The 16,429-nt window shown below is 39.6% G+C and overlaps 1 protein-coding gene across 2 annotated transcripts in view; it reads right to left on the bottom strand.

Moving 5' to 3' along the window:
• The window catches only part of RMDN2 (regulator of microtubule dynamics 2), a 70,306-nt gene extending 58,656 nt beyond the window's left edge, over positions 1-11,650 (bottom strand). The window contains exons 1-3 of one of the 2 annotated variants that reach the window (XM_080814586.1): positions 11,499-11,650; positions 9,813-9,927; positions 4,153-4,620 (exon numbers count right to left, since the gene is read on the bottom strand). In XM_080814586.1, the coding sequence (XP_080670712.1) occupies positions 4,153-4,604 (452 nt within the window). In that variant the 5' untranslated portion in view covers positions 4,605-4,620; positions 9,813-9,927; positions 11,499-11,650. Of the gene's footprint in view, positions 1-4,152; positions 4,621-9,812; positions 9,928-11,153 lie in introns of both variants that reach the window. The other variant, XM_080814587.1, reaches the window with a different exon arrangement.
• Between the last annotated feature and the right edge of the window lie 4,779 nt (positions 11,651-16,429).

Raw genomic sequence — 16,429 nt, forward strand, 5'->3', positions numbered from 1 at the left:
TTTTCTTTTCAAATAATTGTGTGTCTGTTGATACCATCTGAAGCTATCATAGGAACTTAACACTAAAAGGAAAATACTTACATCAAGAAAAAAAGAAAGAAGGCCTGTAGGATTACTATACAACCATGATTTACCTACCAGAAATGTTTCATTTTGAAACACATCTAATCTTTACTTTTTTAATTTTTATTTTTTTAAAGATTTTTTAAAATTTATTTTACAGAGAGAGACACAGCGAGAGAGGGAACACAAGCAGGGGACATGGGAGAGGGAGAAGCAGGCTTCCTGCCAAGCGGGGAGCCTGATTGGGGCTCAATCCCAGGACCCTGGGATCAAAACCTGAGCCAAAAGCAGACGCTTAATAACTGAGTTACACAGGCACCCCTCCTTTCTTTCTTTTAAAAAAGATTTTATTTATTCATTTGAGAAAGAGAACGAGCAAGCACGAGCCAGGGAGAGGGGCAGAGGGAGAGGGAGAACCATGGGGCCCCATCCGAGGACCCCAGGATCATGACCTGAGCCGAAGGCAGATGCTTAACCAACTGAGCCACCCAGGTGCTCTGAAATACATCTATTCTTTGTAAAGTTCATTTAAAATGAAGAACTGTGAGTTTATTAGGGTTATTACTTTAATCTAAACTGGAACAAGATGGAACTTTTGAAAGAAAGGTTTCTAAAGCTTTACATAACATTGTGATTTAAAGAACTTTTTAAACCCATGGTTCGATATAACCTTTACAGATACAAGTTGACAGAAAAAGGAGCAGTGAGCGGCTTGAAAAAGAAAATGAGCTAGAAAGTTTTCAGAAATAAGGAAGGACTTCTGTTTAAGCGGAAAACACTACTGTGAACTCGTGACCTTGAAAATATTTAAAACTATTTTTCTTTACTTTGACCCTAAATGGGCCCAAGCAAGCTCTGGTATCATCCTGCCCACAGACAGGGCGCATCTGCACACCCGGCTGCTGCTGTCTAGTACAATTTGTCCCTGAAAGGAACCAATGCTGCCAAGGCAGTGGCTGACTCCAAGTCTTGGAGCAGGGACAAAAACAAAATCAGTAGAAACATAATATTACCAAGAAGCACAGATGCTTTCCAAGATGTTCACGCTAGTGCTAAGAAGGAAAAGGAAGAAACTTGACAGGCCCTCTGATGGCCACATTATGAGAATTTGAGCCTCTGGGACGATCACCTCCACTGTGAAGTAGATGCAATTTGCTAAGTCCTACAAAGGCATTACTCCCTATGCCCATAATGATACTGTGTATGAAGACAGGCATGCAGAAGATACTGTGTGCAGAAAATGATTTCTACTGATATACCCATTCAAGTTTTTGATACCACCTAAGGATGTAACTAGGTTTTTCTCTCTTCTTGTGTAGAAAAAACAGCGTCAGCAAATTGTGACTGGCATCCCTTTTACTAAAAGATGTCAAAAGCTCCAGGAACCTTTGGAAAAAGATAAACTTTACATGTGGAACATGCAATTATCATTTGATGTTTAATTTTGCTGTCAAGGACACTGCTGTAACAAGGATACATCTCAACTTAAATATGTTAATGGGGCTAGGATGGTATCTTACCATGACCAGTCATTTCTGTCCCATGGGAGGTTTGTCAGGACAGGCAGTCTTAAATTTACACAAACACACTTTATAGAGACCTTGTTTTTAAAAAGTACATTATTTATTTAAAAAGTTTGTCTCTAGGTTTTTATTTAGAAAAGTATTAAATTTTTCTATATCTTATTCCCCTCTCAAAAAAAATCCATGTTAATTGTTTCTTGTTTTGTTTATTTTACTGAAGTACAGCTAAGTAGGAAAAAGTTTCCCTCTACTTTATTAAGTATATAATCTATAATTATATACTAGTCCAAGTCATTAGGGCTGGTTTGCCTCTACTCTAGTATTCTGTTGCTAACAAAGGCCCCCAGGATCGAGCAAGAAGAAGGAATGTCTTACCTGACATCAATCTTAAAGTTTTTATTAGCCGTCTGTGGCTGTCATTCATAAATTTCACAAATCCTTCTTGAATTCACATAAACAATTTATGCCTATACTATTACTTGAAGTTAATTAAGTCCCACGATTACCTTGTTTTCATTTGTCTAAACTTATCTTTTTTAAAATTTAAATTAATTAGCCAACATTTGGTACCTCATTAGTTTCAGATGTAGTGACTCAATAATTCATCAGTTGCTTTTAACACCCAGTACTCATCACACAATGTGCCCTCCTTAACACCCATCACCCAGTTACCCCATCCCTCCTCCATCCGCCTCCCCTCAGTTTGTTTCCTGTAGTTAAGAGTTTCTCATGGTTCATCTCCCTCTCTGATGACTTCCCCTTCAGCTTTCCCTCCCTTCCTCTAAGATCCTCTGAGCTGTTACTTATATTCCACATGTGAGTGAAACCATATAATTGTCTTTCTCTGATAATCCCAAACTTTTCTTAAACTTATGAGAGGCTGCCTCTCCTCCTAGAATCTTAGAAGTTCTTGAACAAGCCTGTGCTCAATCTAACCTAGGTCTTTTTAGATGAAGGGTTACCCAGCCTTTTGGCCTCCACTCCTTTACTAGGACTGCCGTCTCTCCTCCCAGTCTAGGGGATCCTCTCTGGCTAGTCCTTAGTTCCACCATGTCCTTTCGAAGATGTGCTTGCCACATCAATGTCCAATGCTGTGTTAGGATCTTTGTCCTCACTAGAGTACAAAACTGATGTTCTTTAAACCCTTAATAATTAACAGCACCTTTTCAGAGTTACGGTTCTGGAATATTTAGAACTATTGTCAATTCCTTTTAATTACTCCACTGCCAATTTTAAAATCAGTCCACAACTTCTTGTTCAGGAACACAAATGTTTAAAACCTTCCTGTTCTCTAGATCAATCATTTGTGGCTCTTCCCTATCTGATTTTTCATGGAGTTCATATGTAAAAATGCTAAGTAATTCCAGTCCTAGCATGATGTCAAAGACCTGATCAACCGTTTACACTTCTTTGCCTATGAAATCACACTTTTACCCCGACCCACTGTTTCCTCTCTTCTCTCTCCTCCCTTCTCCCAATTCCATGGTGATGTAGCAGAATACTCATTCATTCATGAAATAGTTATCAGCATCTACTCTGTGCTAGGTACAAAAACAAGATGTTAAGAATATAACAAAATAGGGGCACCTGAGTGGCTCAGCTGGTGAAGCATCTGCCTTCTGCTCGGGTCATGATCCCAGGGTTCTGGGATCACGCCCCGCATGAGGCTCCCTGCTCAGACGGGAGTCTGCTTCTCCCTCTCTCTCTGCCTGCTGCTCCTCCTGCTTGTGCCCTCTACCTCTCCTTGTCAAATAAATAAAATCTTTTTTTAAAAAAAGAATATAATAAAATAAACATAGTGTCCCTGCCCTAAAGAACCTCTAGTGATTCTTTATTTACTTGCCTATTTTACTCCTCAAAAACACTAGCTGAGGACAGTTTTTTTTTTTTGTTTTTGTTTTTAATCATAAATCATTTGTTTTTCTTCTAAAAGAGTGTTTTTTATGTTCTTGGTTTTAGAATTCAAAGGCTTACCACTGTGGATGGTGAGGATGAAACTGAATCACTTGTACCTTCTCAAATCTTTTTAGGTCTGCACTGCCCAATTCAGTAAACCACTAGTCCCCTGGCTATTTAAATTAATTACAATTAAATAAGATTAAGAATTCAGTTTCTCAGTTGCACTAAGTACACTGCAGGTGCTTGACGGCTAAGATGGTTAATCACTACCATACTGGCAGCACAGACTTTGACCATTTCCGTTATCACAGAAAGTTCTAGCTGAGAGCACTCCTTGGACAGTTCTTACATAAGGGGTCACACATGGCCACATATAAAAACAGGTTACACATTCTGGCAAACAATTAATGACTTTTTCATTACTCACGATGGCTCTTGGTGCTAGTAAGTCACTTATATTCTTTTTATAAGTGCAGTCTAAATTATCTTAAATACAGACCACTATGAATATAGTTTTAATTATGATGTAAGCCAAAAATTATTTCTTTTTTAATCTTATTACTAGCAGAATACATAACTGGAAATGCAAAATGAAAATACCTAAATATAATAGCAATAATGAAATAAATAATCAATTCAACATGGGAAACATCATAGAGAAACTTACCCTCCTTCACTTTCTGCTTCCTCTGAACTATTACTTGTTCCAGAACTTTGAACTGTGGCAAGCCTTCTTTTTCTAGCTCTGTGCTGGGGACTTATTTTATGAACAGTTATCCGCCCTCCAAGTTCACCTTGTATATACTCCTCCAGCTTTGGAATGGTTTCTTTAAGAACTCTGATTTCCTCTTTGAGTTCTTCCATATTTATCAGTAATTCATTTAACTTCTCCAGTATCTGAAGCTGCCTTCCTTGAAAGATTGCTGCTGTTCCTTGGCCATTATACATTTCATCTTGAAAAGTCATGGAATCAAACTTATTACCCAGAGAAAGAAACTTAGGTAAATTCAGTGTTGTCCTTGATTTACGAACCTTGTGGAACCACAAAAGAAGCAAGCTGATTCCAGTAGTTCCCACCATGATGCCAACTATCAGTTCTTTGTTTGTGGAATGAGGCATTTCTTGGGTTTTGTTTCTAAAATTGAAAGCATAAATGTAAATAAGTGTTGTTTCTATCTTTGCCCAAGACAAAAACATTAAAGCTTTCTCAATCAACAAAAGTCAAGTCCCCATCATAGACACACAGACACACACACAGACACACACATGAAAAATCATAAACTAAAATACACTGTAAGTATAATATATTTATTTCTAAAATGTATGTGGCCCAATAGAAATATTTGCTTTAAAGAAATCACTGAAGTCCAGTGTAATGTTTCAATTTTTTTTTTAATTAAATTTTTTATTTATTTTCAGCGTAACAGTATTCATTGTTTTTTCACCACACCCAGTGCTCCATGCAATCTGTGCCCTCCCTAATACCCACCACCTGGTTCCCCCACCCTCCCACCCCGCCCCTTCAAAACCCTCAGGTTGTTTTTCAGAGTCCATAGTCTCTCATGGTTCACCTCCCCTTCCAATTTCCCTCAACTCCCTTCTCCTCTCCATCTACCCTTGTCCTCTATATTATTTGTTATGCTCCACCAATAAGTGAAACCATATGATACTTGACTTTTGTGTTCTACATGACTGATCTGAAATTTAATCTTTATCATATATTTTGAAAGAATATGATAGTGGTAAAAGCATCATTATACATTTCTGAAAAAAAAAACTATTTAAGAATTCAAATTGTGCTTAACTCTTTTTGAAACTTTTATCTGTATAAAATTGGTATGCTGATTTCTGAGTCTTATCCATCTTTAAGGAAGTTCAAGGAGCTTTTCTTAGCACCCAGTTCACATGTATATTTAGAGTAATAAGCATTTTCAAAGCCCAAGGATTTGGAATATAAAATATATCAGAGAGCCCTGGCACGTTTGTAACCTACCTCATCTCTGTTTTATTCAGCATGCAGAGCAAAAACACTACCACATGAAGACTCCATCACCTTTCTTCTTCTGATCCAGAATGCCTCTGTTCCTCACATTTCTATTTCTGAGGTATTAATGTTTTTATTTTCTTTCAAATTTTCCTCTTTTTTAAAGTAGCAAAAATGTCCTTTCTTTGACTCTTCTCTCCATCTGAACTTTCACTGTTTTACATCCAAGGCTCAAGTGTTTGCCTGCCTAATTCCACACAAACTCAGCTACTTTGACTAAATGCACCATAATTTTTCCTTGGTATATCCCATCTTCCTAGTTTTATTGCTTATTTCTGTTCTTAAAATCAGAAGACCATTAATTAAAAACAATAATATAATTAATAATATATTATTAAACAAACATATATAATATTAAATATATAAACATATAAAATATAATAAAAATATAATATTTATAATAGTATAACGTTCCTTTCCTCCCAAGACTTTAAAATGCCAATAAGTATATTAGTACTATAATAAACTTCTGTGTTTAGAATAAAATATAGTGAGGCTTCTTTACAGACTTTGAAGTTCTCAAAATTATTTTCCTATCAATATCCACTACTTTGTATATACCTTTATTAAATTTTGTTAGCAATTTGAGAGAAATATTACAAATAATGGTAAACTGTTACAGGAATTTGAATTCATGAAATTTTTGGTTTATTTTTCTTGACACTTTCTCAAGGAGCAAACTAATAGAGCACTGCCACCTATGATCCCCAAGAAAAAGGAAACAAATGAGGTAAGTCCTGTGATCTCCCTGGGTTTTTAATTTGAGGCATTTCTGGACTATGGCACAGGAACAGGAAAACCAAACAAAGCCTGGTAGTCTATTGAGTTGAACAGAGAACAGAGTTCAGAGAATCTGAAGGACCTAGAATTTGTATGGCACAGTAGTGAAGATGAAGAAAGTATGTAGAGAAAGAGCTCTAGAAATATGCATAGGAGTCTTCTTAAATCTTTAACTGAATACCAGTCTGAACATGCATAGAGTCAAATCCCATCAGTGCAGGCAAATGAACAATTTCCAGGAAGCTATAAACCCAATTATTCCTAAAGATTATACAAATTCCCATCAGCCAGAGTGGAGAGTGTTTATCAAATATCTGAGGCTTTCAGTAGAGATCTCAGAAGGCTAATGCCTTGGAAACTAACCCTAGAGTTAAGATCTATTTAGATTTGTTCTAAAATAGATTAAAAATGAGCCTCCAAAGGATCAAACTAATTCACAAATAATTTAACTGCCTTCAAGAGTAAGTCTTAAACTCTTTAAAGAAATTGAAAAAGTTCAGAATTCAATGACATAAAATCACAATGTTGATCATCCAACCGAAAATAACTAGATATGCAAAGAAGCAGGAAAAGGACAGAGATGATGTAATTAGCAGACAGGATGTTAAAATAATGATTACAAATATGTTCACTATTTAATATAAATATTAAAAATATGTCACAGGGGCACCTGGGTGGCTCAGTTGGTTAAGCATCTGCCTTCGGCTCAGCTCATGATACCAAGGTCCTGGGATCGAGCCCCACATCAGGCTCCTTGCTCAATAGGGAGCCTGCTTCTCCCTCTCCCTCTCCCACTCCCCCTGCTTGTGCACCCTCTCTCTCTTTGTCAAATAAATCTTTTAAAAAAAGATGTTACAGAAAAACATTAACATGATGAGGAGAGAAATAGAAGGTGTTAAGCAGAACCAAATAGAACTTCTGGAGATGAAAAGTAAAATATCTGAAATAAAATTTTATTGATTGAGATTAACGGAAGAAAAAACATTGTGGAGAAAAACGTCAGCAAACCTGAAGACAAAGTAAAAGGCAAAAAAACAATGAAGTGACATCTTTAAAGTACTGGAAGAAACTGTCAACTTATATTTCTATACCCAGTGGAATATTTTTCAAAAGTGAGGGTAAAACAAAGACTCTTTAAAGTGTTTTTTTTTTTTTTTTTTTTAAGATTTTATTTATTTGTCAGAGAGAGAGAGGATGAGCACAAACAGGGGGACTGGCAGGGAGATGGAGAAGCAGGCTCCCTGCTGAGCAAGGAGCCAGAGGCAGGACTTGATCCCAGGACTCTGGGATCAGGACCTGAGCCCAAAGCAGACGCTTAACCAACTGAGCCACACAGGTGTCCCAAACAAAGACTTTTTTAGACAAAGAAAAGTTGAGAGAATTCATTGCCATCAGACACGTACTACAAGAAATGCTAACAGAGGTTCTTCAGGCAGAAGGAGAATGATAACAGATAGAAAACTGAATCTACACAGAAGATGAATTACAGCAGTAGTGGCAAGTATGAGGGTAAATATGAAAGTCATTTTTCCCACTTTAAGATTTCTTTATAAAATATTTGCTTATTATAGCAAAAATGATTTAACCAATTAAGGGGTTTATAACATATGTAGAAGTAAAAAAAAAAAAAAATGAGGACAACAATAGCCCAAAGTATGGGAGGGGACAAAGTAGAATATACTGTTGTAAGGGTCTTGGATTATAACACAGTGTCATTATAATAAGTTAAAGATGTACTGTTGTAAATCCAAGGGTTAAAAACTAAAACAACAGCAACAGTTTAAAAAAAACTCCTTAAATGTGTAAATAATAAGCCAAGAGTAGAGATAAAAATGTAATACTAAAGATATTCAGTTGGTCCAAAAGAGGTCAGAAAAGGGTGAAAAAAAGAACAAACAGGCAAACAGAAAGCAAGTAAGGAGAGAAGAAATGATGTCATGACTATATTGGAAAACGGTGCCAAAAAGATGGGAGAAATAAAAGCATTTCTATCTGGGCATGGACAAGATCCAATTTTTTAAAAAAAGGAATATAAAATGATGAAGTAAAAGATCAGAGAATCACTGAAGCACGAAACTTGAGAAGGCAGAGGGATGGATGGTCTGCAGGGCACAGGCACAGACCTTGACCTTTGCTGGAAACACAAACCATTCATTCATTGGAAGGAAAGAAAAGGCAGATTATGTGAGCAGATTCAGGAAGGTGGGTAGATGGGACAGTGGAAGCTTATGAAAGTTCTCTGTGGTTGCTTCATTGTTCTAAGTGAACTAGGAAACAAAATAAACAGCTAAGAGTGAAGACAGGGAAAGGCACACTGGAAAGACGTGAATTCTGAATTCAGTTGTGTACCTGAAATGTGCCTTTCTAGGGTCTATAGCTCATGATCACACATACTGGAGCAAAGCATTGTTTGTTATACTCTAAATGAGCAACTAAATGTGGTGCTTCAAATGGTCCCCCATTGGAGAGTGAATAACATTATTTCCAAGAAATCTGCCTAAGAGCAAGTCTTTTCGGATTCCTTAGGTAATACACTAGATGATATGCACTGAATGCAGGGAGGATCCTAGCTAGATGCTCCATTTCATCACAGGTCTCAGTGTAAAAGAGAAGGACTAAGGATTTTAAAATAATAACTTTTCAGAAGTTACTGGTGACTATTATATCCAAGAGAATTAAGACTCTCTTCTTCTAAAGCCAAAGATTCTAGGAGAAAGGCTGAGTGCTTAATCTGGCCTGCCTGACCTCAGGGAAGTTTTTCTGGAATTAATTTTTTTTTAAACAAAAAGCATTTTTACCTAATTGTTAGAATGGAACTGTAAGTCTAACCATTTGTCTTCTCCTATCCTGTCTAGGAGACACGTCTGCAGTAGATTGGGATCAATTCAGCTAAAGTTGTGGGTAATTATTATTAGCTGCACACTTATTTACATACACACACACACACACACACACACGCACGCGCACAAAATATATCACCAAACTAAATTATTTTGAAAATTATTGCAAAAAAGGCAACAGATAATAATAAAAGTCACTACGTGCCCATGATTTTCATTTGCATTATGTCTACTAACCACACATCAAACTTGATCTTCTGGGCTTTTTGTCAATAAAAAGATTAATGCAGAATGTTCCTATGCCGATCCGGAGGTCTATTAAAAGAAATCTTCCTATTCTGATTGCTTTCTTGGCTCGTGGGCCTTCCTTGAACTTTACATGAGAAAAACGTAGCCTAGTTTGAAATTATTCTCATTTAATCAAGTAAATAAATGGACGTTAGGAAGGTGATCTGATCCCTGAGACTGTCCCGGGTTCAAATAAGTGGCCAGGGGCATGAATTTTCGTTTGACCTTTTCTTTACGAATTATACCAATTCCAAATTATATCTTGGAGGTAGGTCCTATTATTATCTCTATTTTGCAGAAAGCAAACCGAGGCATATTGCCTGCTGTCAAGTCATTTACCCAGGGGCCGTGCGACTAGGACAGGAAAACCATTACCCTGATAACTCCTCGACGAATGGCTGCCTGAGGAAGATTCAGAGAGCATCCATAAGGATATGAAGGAGGGTGCTGCCCGGGCAGAGATGTTCGCAGCTGAAACAGGATTTCAGAACTATAAAAATCAACAGGGGGAAAAACTAGAATCAATCAGTGGAGCAGGTATTGCTTTTAAATAACCACAATTAGAGACTAATAGTGCAAGCTTGTTTAAGTTTTTTATCAGTATAAAATAAACCTAGTTCTAAGCCACCAATCTGAAAAATACCACTCATTAAAAATAGTAACTAGCAAGGGCACCTGGGTGGCGCAGTTGGTGCCAGACTTTTGGTTTCTGCTCAGATCATGAGCTCAGGGTCCTGAGATGGAACTCCTCCTCAGACTCACCTTTAAGTCTTAAGACTCTCCCTTCTTCCTGTCCCCTGCACTCACTCTCTCTCTCTAAAAATAAATCATTAAAAAAAACTAGCAAAGTAATGAATCAGAACACTTGCTTACCTGCAGTATAATTTCAAAGGCTGTATTACATTATTTGTGTAACTTCTATATGTTTAATTATCAAATTAGTGTATTTACACTATCCTTTAGTATAAAAACACAGTAATTAAAAAATATCTTGACTAGATAATCAAATGCTAAGTATTAGTCTTCTTACAAGTCTTGATTTGTAAGGTGCTAGTAATAATAGAAAATGACTCACTATTTTCATAAAAAATATTGTCATCTAAAGCTAATGGGTAATACATAATTATTTGCAGATGAGAACGAAGAATCCTACTGAAGTAATAAATCACCAAAAAGAAATTTTTACATTAATTTTTAGAAATGGAAATTGTGCTTTATCAAATTACAACGTTTTCAGCAATATCTACCACATATTTATTCATTTAATTCATCAGCAGAATCTTAGGGGGAATTACATAAAATATGTAACTCTGGTACTTGGAAGACGTATGAAAAATTTTGCAAGGGGAAAGGAATACCATGGGTTACACTCGGGCCTGAGGTTTGATTCTCATAGGATTGTCTGAGACCTTGAACTGGCAATCACAGCGACCTGCATAACCTAGTATTTCTAAGTGAATTCTAATACTCCTTTTTCATCTCATTAGTTTTCCTATTTAATTCTCATTAGTTTTCCTATTTAATAATTTCTTTTAAACTCAGGGCTCGCTGATGTTTGGCTTCTTTGCAGATATTTGGGGCACTGAAAATTTGGCCTTTCTTTTGTGTAAAATAGAGAATCGGAGTCTGAGCAAAACACAACAAAAATGTTTGCCGGAGACTGTGCGGCGACCCGGCGTCTCCGGCTGAAAACCCCTTCGGCTTGCAGGGACCCACCGGGGCGTGCAGCACACCGCCAGCTTCCCATGCACCCACGACGGGCGGCCTGCGTGAAACACCGGCGAGTTCCGGGACTGAAGCTTCCAGACGCCGGCTCGACAGGGCTTCTCCGGAAGGGGAGAGCCACCGCCCTCCGGGGCTGCCCCCGGGAGGACGCGGCGCAGCGCCGGCCGACGGAAGGATGCCCCGCGGGGCGTCGGCGGCAGGGGCGTCGGCTGCAGGGACCCCCGCGGGACCCGGAAGTGCCGCCGCGGCCGCCGGAAGTGCCGCCTCAGCCCTCCGCTCCGCGGTCGCGTCCGGCCTCTGCCAGCCGAGCCGCCCGTTGCCCACCTCCCCGCGCACCTGAGTTCGCCGCTCGGGCGTCTTCGCGGTTGGAGAACCGGGACCCGGGACCTGCGGCCGGGCGGATGGGAGCGGAGCGGCGGCCGGGCGGACAGCAGCCGGGAGCCCGCGGGTCCCCCCGTCCGGCCCCGCGGCCCGCCGCGTCCTGACCCAGATAGCGGAGGCGCCGGGGGAGGAGCCCGCGGCCGCTCGCCCTACGGCTCCCGCCTCTTCCCGCGGGGGGTTCGACTTACCCGGGCGGGCATCCAGCGCACCTTTTCCAGAAGGAGAATGCGCTCCGCCGGCGCCTCGGCCCGCACCGCATATTGTTGCCGGGATGCCTCCTCCCCTCCAAGCTTGTCTCCCTCGGGTCTCCGGCCCTGGCTCCGGTCCAGTCGCGACAGGCCCAGCGCGTCTGTCCCATCACTGCCGCTCCCCAAACCCGCCTACACCTGGCTCCCGCGCCCAAACTCACCCTTCCCCCAGGATACCCTTCTTTGTTACCCCTCCTAGGCATAACCTTGAAGTTCCATCTTCATTACAGGGTAGGGCAGACGTCAAATTTAGGCTTGCAGAGAACTTAGTCTTGATTACTAAATTCCCCACCAATGTACTGAATGGAATTAAAAACAGGTCACTCCCATTTGTTAAGAAAAAAAAAAAATTCCTACTCTACGAAAAATTAAAAGGTTTGTTTTATCATCTATACAATGCTATTTACTGATGGGGGTTCTCTAAGATCCTTAAGACTCTAAGGTGTTTTTTGAGTTTTAAACAAGCTGCATTAAAGAATAAGCAAGCCTAGCCATAGCCACAGTCATTTTATTAAAACAAAGTTGTATTTTGGAAGAGAGCAGGCTAATACTTCTAAGATTTGAAACTAGCTAGAATAGCACTCCATTCCAAAAACCACTTTCGCATTTTATGGTTTGCAAGGATATCACAATACAATGCTAATATTTGTTTTGTTTTTCCAGACTACAATATAATGTAAACCTGTTATGCAAAGTGATAATAGGGTTTTGTTTGTTTGTTTGTTTTTAAATAAGATTTGGGTACAAAAGAAAGTATACTGTCTCTTCTATAATACTTAAAAGAAGCCTAAAGCACCATGAGATTTAAGCTTTTCCAGAAGCAGCCCATTGAGTTGTTCACTGCTATGTCCTCAGTACACAGCACAAAGGAGATCCTCAATAAAAACATGGAGTGTGAGTGGAGAACAAGGCCTTACCAACTTTCTGCTCCAAGAGGAAGATGGCAGCTCGTACTGACTTGTTCTTCAAATTCAGGAAGTAGGGTAAAGTAGCCAGACTCTTGTTTGCCTACCCAACACCTGTTCCTCTGCCTGCCACCAGTATCTTTGATTCTGTTCCTTGCTTAGTAAAAATTATCTGAGAGGTAGAAACTGAGATAGTGGTAGCCACTGATCTTTGGTTAAGTTAAAACTAAACAGCACAGAGAAGAGCTACCCTTGCCGGGAACTGTTGTAGGGATAACCTAAAAAAGAAGGAATGACTCCCCCACCCTTCCTCGAGTATAGCATCAAAGGAACTACTAAAGGGGGGTTTGGGAAACAACAGTTAGGAGTTTCAAAGTTTCTGTTGGCCATGGGCAAATATTTGTGTTCCCCCAAAGTTCATGTATTTAAGCCCTAATCCCCAAAGTGATGTGATTTGGAGGTGGGGCTTTGGCCGATAACTTGGTTATGAGGTTGGAGCCCTGTGAATAGGATTACTGCTCTTACTAGAAGATTGAGAGGCCAGAGATCTCTTTTTCTCCCATGTGAGGATACAGTGAGAAGCCTGCTGTCTGCAACCTGGAAAAGGACTCTTCCCAAAAGCCAACCATGCTGGCACCGTGATCTTGGGTTCCAGCCTCCAGGGCTGTGAGAAACAAGTGTCACTTAAGCCACCCAGCCTATGGAAATTTGTTCTAGCAGCTAGAACTGATTGAGACACTTTTCTCCATCAAAACTAGCACAGTGCTACAATGATCTGGCCCTTCCCAGTTTGTCCTCACCTGCTTCTCCAGCTTTTCCCTACCAGACATCATTCTATACTTCAGCTATAGCCAAACTGCCTTACCATCTTTCCATAAGCCACAGATTTTCCAGTCCCTGCGTGCTCTTCAGGCTGCTCTCTGTGCCTAGAATACCCTCCCATTCACCGCTGGTCAAAAACCAATTCATCCAGTTAATCTGCTTCTCTTGGGAAACTCCTCTGTACATTTTTCTCCTCCCCAAAAGATGTGCCCATCCATGCCCCCATCAAAACTTTTGGGGAAGGATAAGGATTCAAACAGTCACAAAACCCTTCCCCGCTGCCTTGCAGACACCTCCCTCATACCCGGTTTTATTACTGCTTGGCCAGTGACTGCTGGGTCCTTCAGATTGGGCTCTTCAAGGCAAGGATGTATCTATCTTGGTGTCCTCAGTTCACATACTCAAGGGCACAGTACACATACTCAATGTCAAATATTTTGAAAAAGAATTTTTGTAAGTAGTATGTATAGTCAAGAGAAAAGCATTAAGACATTTGAAGCCCTTCCTGCCGTAGAGCACGTGTTATGGGTTTATCAGGGTTTTTTATTTTGTTTTGTTTTGTTTTATTTCTTGGGTTTTATCTAAGTGGTTTTTTTTCCAGGAAGCAATTGAATGACCAAGTTGGTTTTAGCCCTATAACAGTTAACAATCTACTCTATGGTTAATTATTCATATACTTCCTTGTGCAATTATTTCCAGATCTTTTTATCACCTATCAACTTAGGGAACAGACCATTAAGGGCAAAGAAACTATTTAGTTAGAAGGCAATCAAGGGTTTTGCCTCCATTTCCTTGAGAAGATACACTCTTGTTCTAGAAATTTGATCTGGATTTTACTTAAAGGCTCAGGAATCTATTATGGTCAGATATTGCCATTTACATTCTAATCCATTATATTTTTGCTCTTGGAATATTCTAATTTATAACCTGAATTTCTGTGAATTGCAGGTTGAGCAGTAAATATAAGTACTCCCCAGGCCACGCCCCCAACCCCTACCTCAAAACAGCAACATCTACCTTTTTCTCCAGGCTGGGGTCAAGGAAGTATTTTGTTGCTAAATAACTGAAGACATTATTCTAAAATTAAGGACACACTAACCAAGAAGAGAGAGAGAGACCCAAGGCTGACTGCACAAAGAGCAGCCTGGAGGAGCCCGCCAGCACCACTGAAGCTCCAGGTTTCCCAGACCAGACCTGGGGACCAGAGGAGAGTCAAAAGCAACAACAGCCACAACAAAAATACTGACTGCGTCTTACACTCCATTCTTGCTTCCTTCTTCGGATGACTTGTCTTATTCCATCGTCCCAGCCATCCAGTGAGAGAAGTAACGTTATGGGTGAGGAAGCAGGGGCTTGCAGAGGTGAAGAAACTTGGCCCCAGTCCCACAGTCATTTTTAGAGGCAATAATCAAACCTAGTTTTTTGTGAATGCCTTTCCTCTCGACCACCTCCAGTGAGGCCCGCCATCCTGATGCCTGATAGAACATTCGATCGAGAGTCATCAGAACACCTCTCAAAAGCACAGTCCAGAAGTTTGCAGGTGATATTGTCCTGTCTTCATCTCCCTAGTCAGTTAATAATGGGGTTCAGCCTTCACTGCTCCTCTTACAAGAGGGCCTGAATCTCCCAGAGCACTTTACCCCACGGGGAGCTTCTCTCGTGGGGTTAACCATGATCTCTAAGCCGCAGGTACATACAGAATTATGGTGGATCTAGTATGTTCATTTTAGGCTAGGATTAGACTTGGGGGAAAGAGGGAAAATAATACTGTGTCAAATGCAAGCAGAGTACTTTTGGGGGATATTTTTATTTTAGGGGACCCCCAGACTATGAAATTACTCCGAGATTACTATGACCAAATTGGACCTTTCAAGGGGAAAATGTTTTCTATGAAAAAGGCACAAGAGTAAGTTTATTAACTGTTTCCATAAGACTAAGTAATTAGTGTAATAAACTGTTAATCATTTAAATACAATAAAATAGCTGATCCAATATTCCTGTGCTGAATAAAACTTAAAATGGTATTTTAGAAAAATACGTAGGAAAGAAAAATTAGCAACAATATTTATGTAATACTACATAGCAATCCAATGTTGGAACCATTTGTTAAAAATATGACAACCTCATTGAAATATGGAATTCTTATTCAAAACTTCCCGTTTGGCTAGAAAAATTAAGGTTTTGTGCAATGAAGAAACAGTTATTTTCAGAAAAGGGTATACTTTGCCTGATTGATACCAACCTTGCTCGTTGATGATCAGTAGTTTTTCTGGGACGCTTAAAGATGGGCATGAAGTTTCTTCAGAAATTGCAGAAGGCTTTCTAAGTCACATTCTTGCGGTGGTTTCCTGTAGACAGCCCGTTTAAAGCATAGCCTTGGATACGCTCGAAAATGGAACTCACGGAGTAAAGAGGAGTCTTGCCCCTCCCTTCTGCATGTTTTCTTCATCTTGAGAGAAAATGTTCAGGGACATTCTTGATTTATTTGTCAACTTCACAAGCCAAGGTCAGTTTCCTGGGGGCAGGTTCAAAATAAAGTCAAATGCTCTTCAGTTAAGCAAAATATTGTTACAATACATGTATATACAAACTAGGTAAAATAACTGGATAGTTTTAGTTATACTCAAGTAGAACAAAAGATTTCATTTTGAACTTGGGTGCTAAGTCAGTTTTGTAAAAGGTTCAGGCTGGGAAAATTTAGGTTAGCAGTTTCCCAGACCCATTGTCCTCAGACTATTTAAAGAGAAGTAGTTTCTCCTCAGGAGCAGATCTCTTTCAAAAAGTTGTTCAGTAGAGACAGCCTCTTGTATGCAAATAAATCTATAAGAAGAAAACACCCTTGTGCCATAATAGAGACACATTAATTCACCATTCATCATTAAACCTTTTTCCATTTTATAAAGATTATACT

This window comes from Martes martes (genome assembly GCF_963455335.1).
Source record: "Martes martes genome assembly, chromosome: 9".
NCBI classification, from domain to species: domain Eukaryota; kingdom Metazoa; phylum Chordata; class Mammalia; order Carnivora; family Mustelidae; genus Martes; species Martes martes.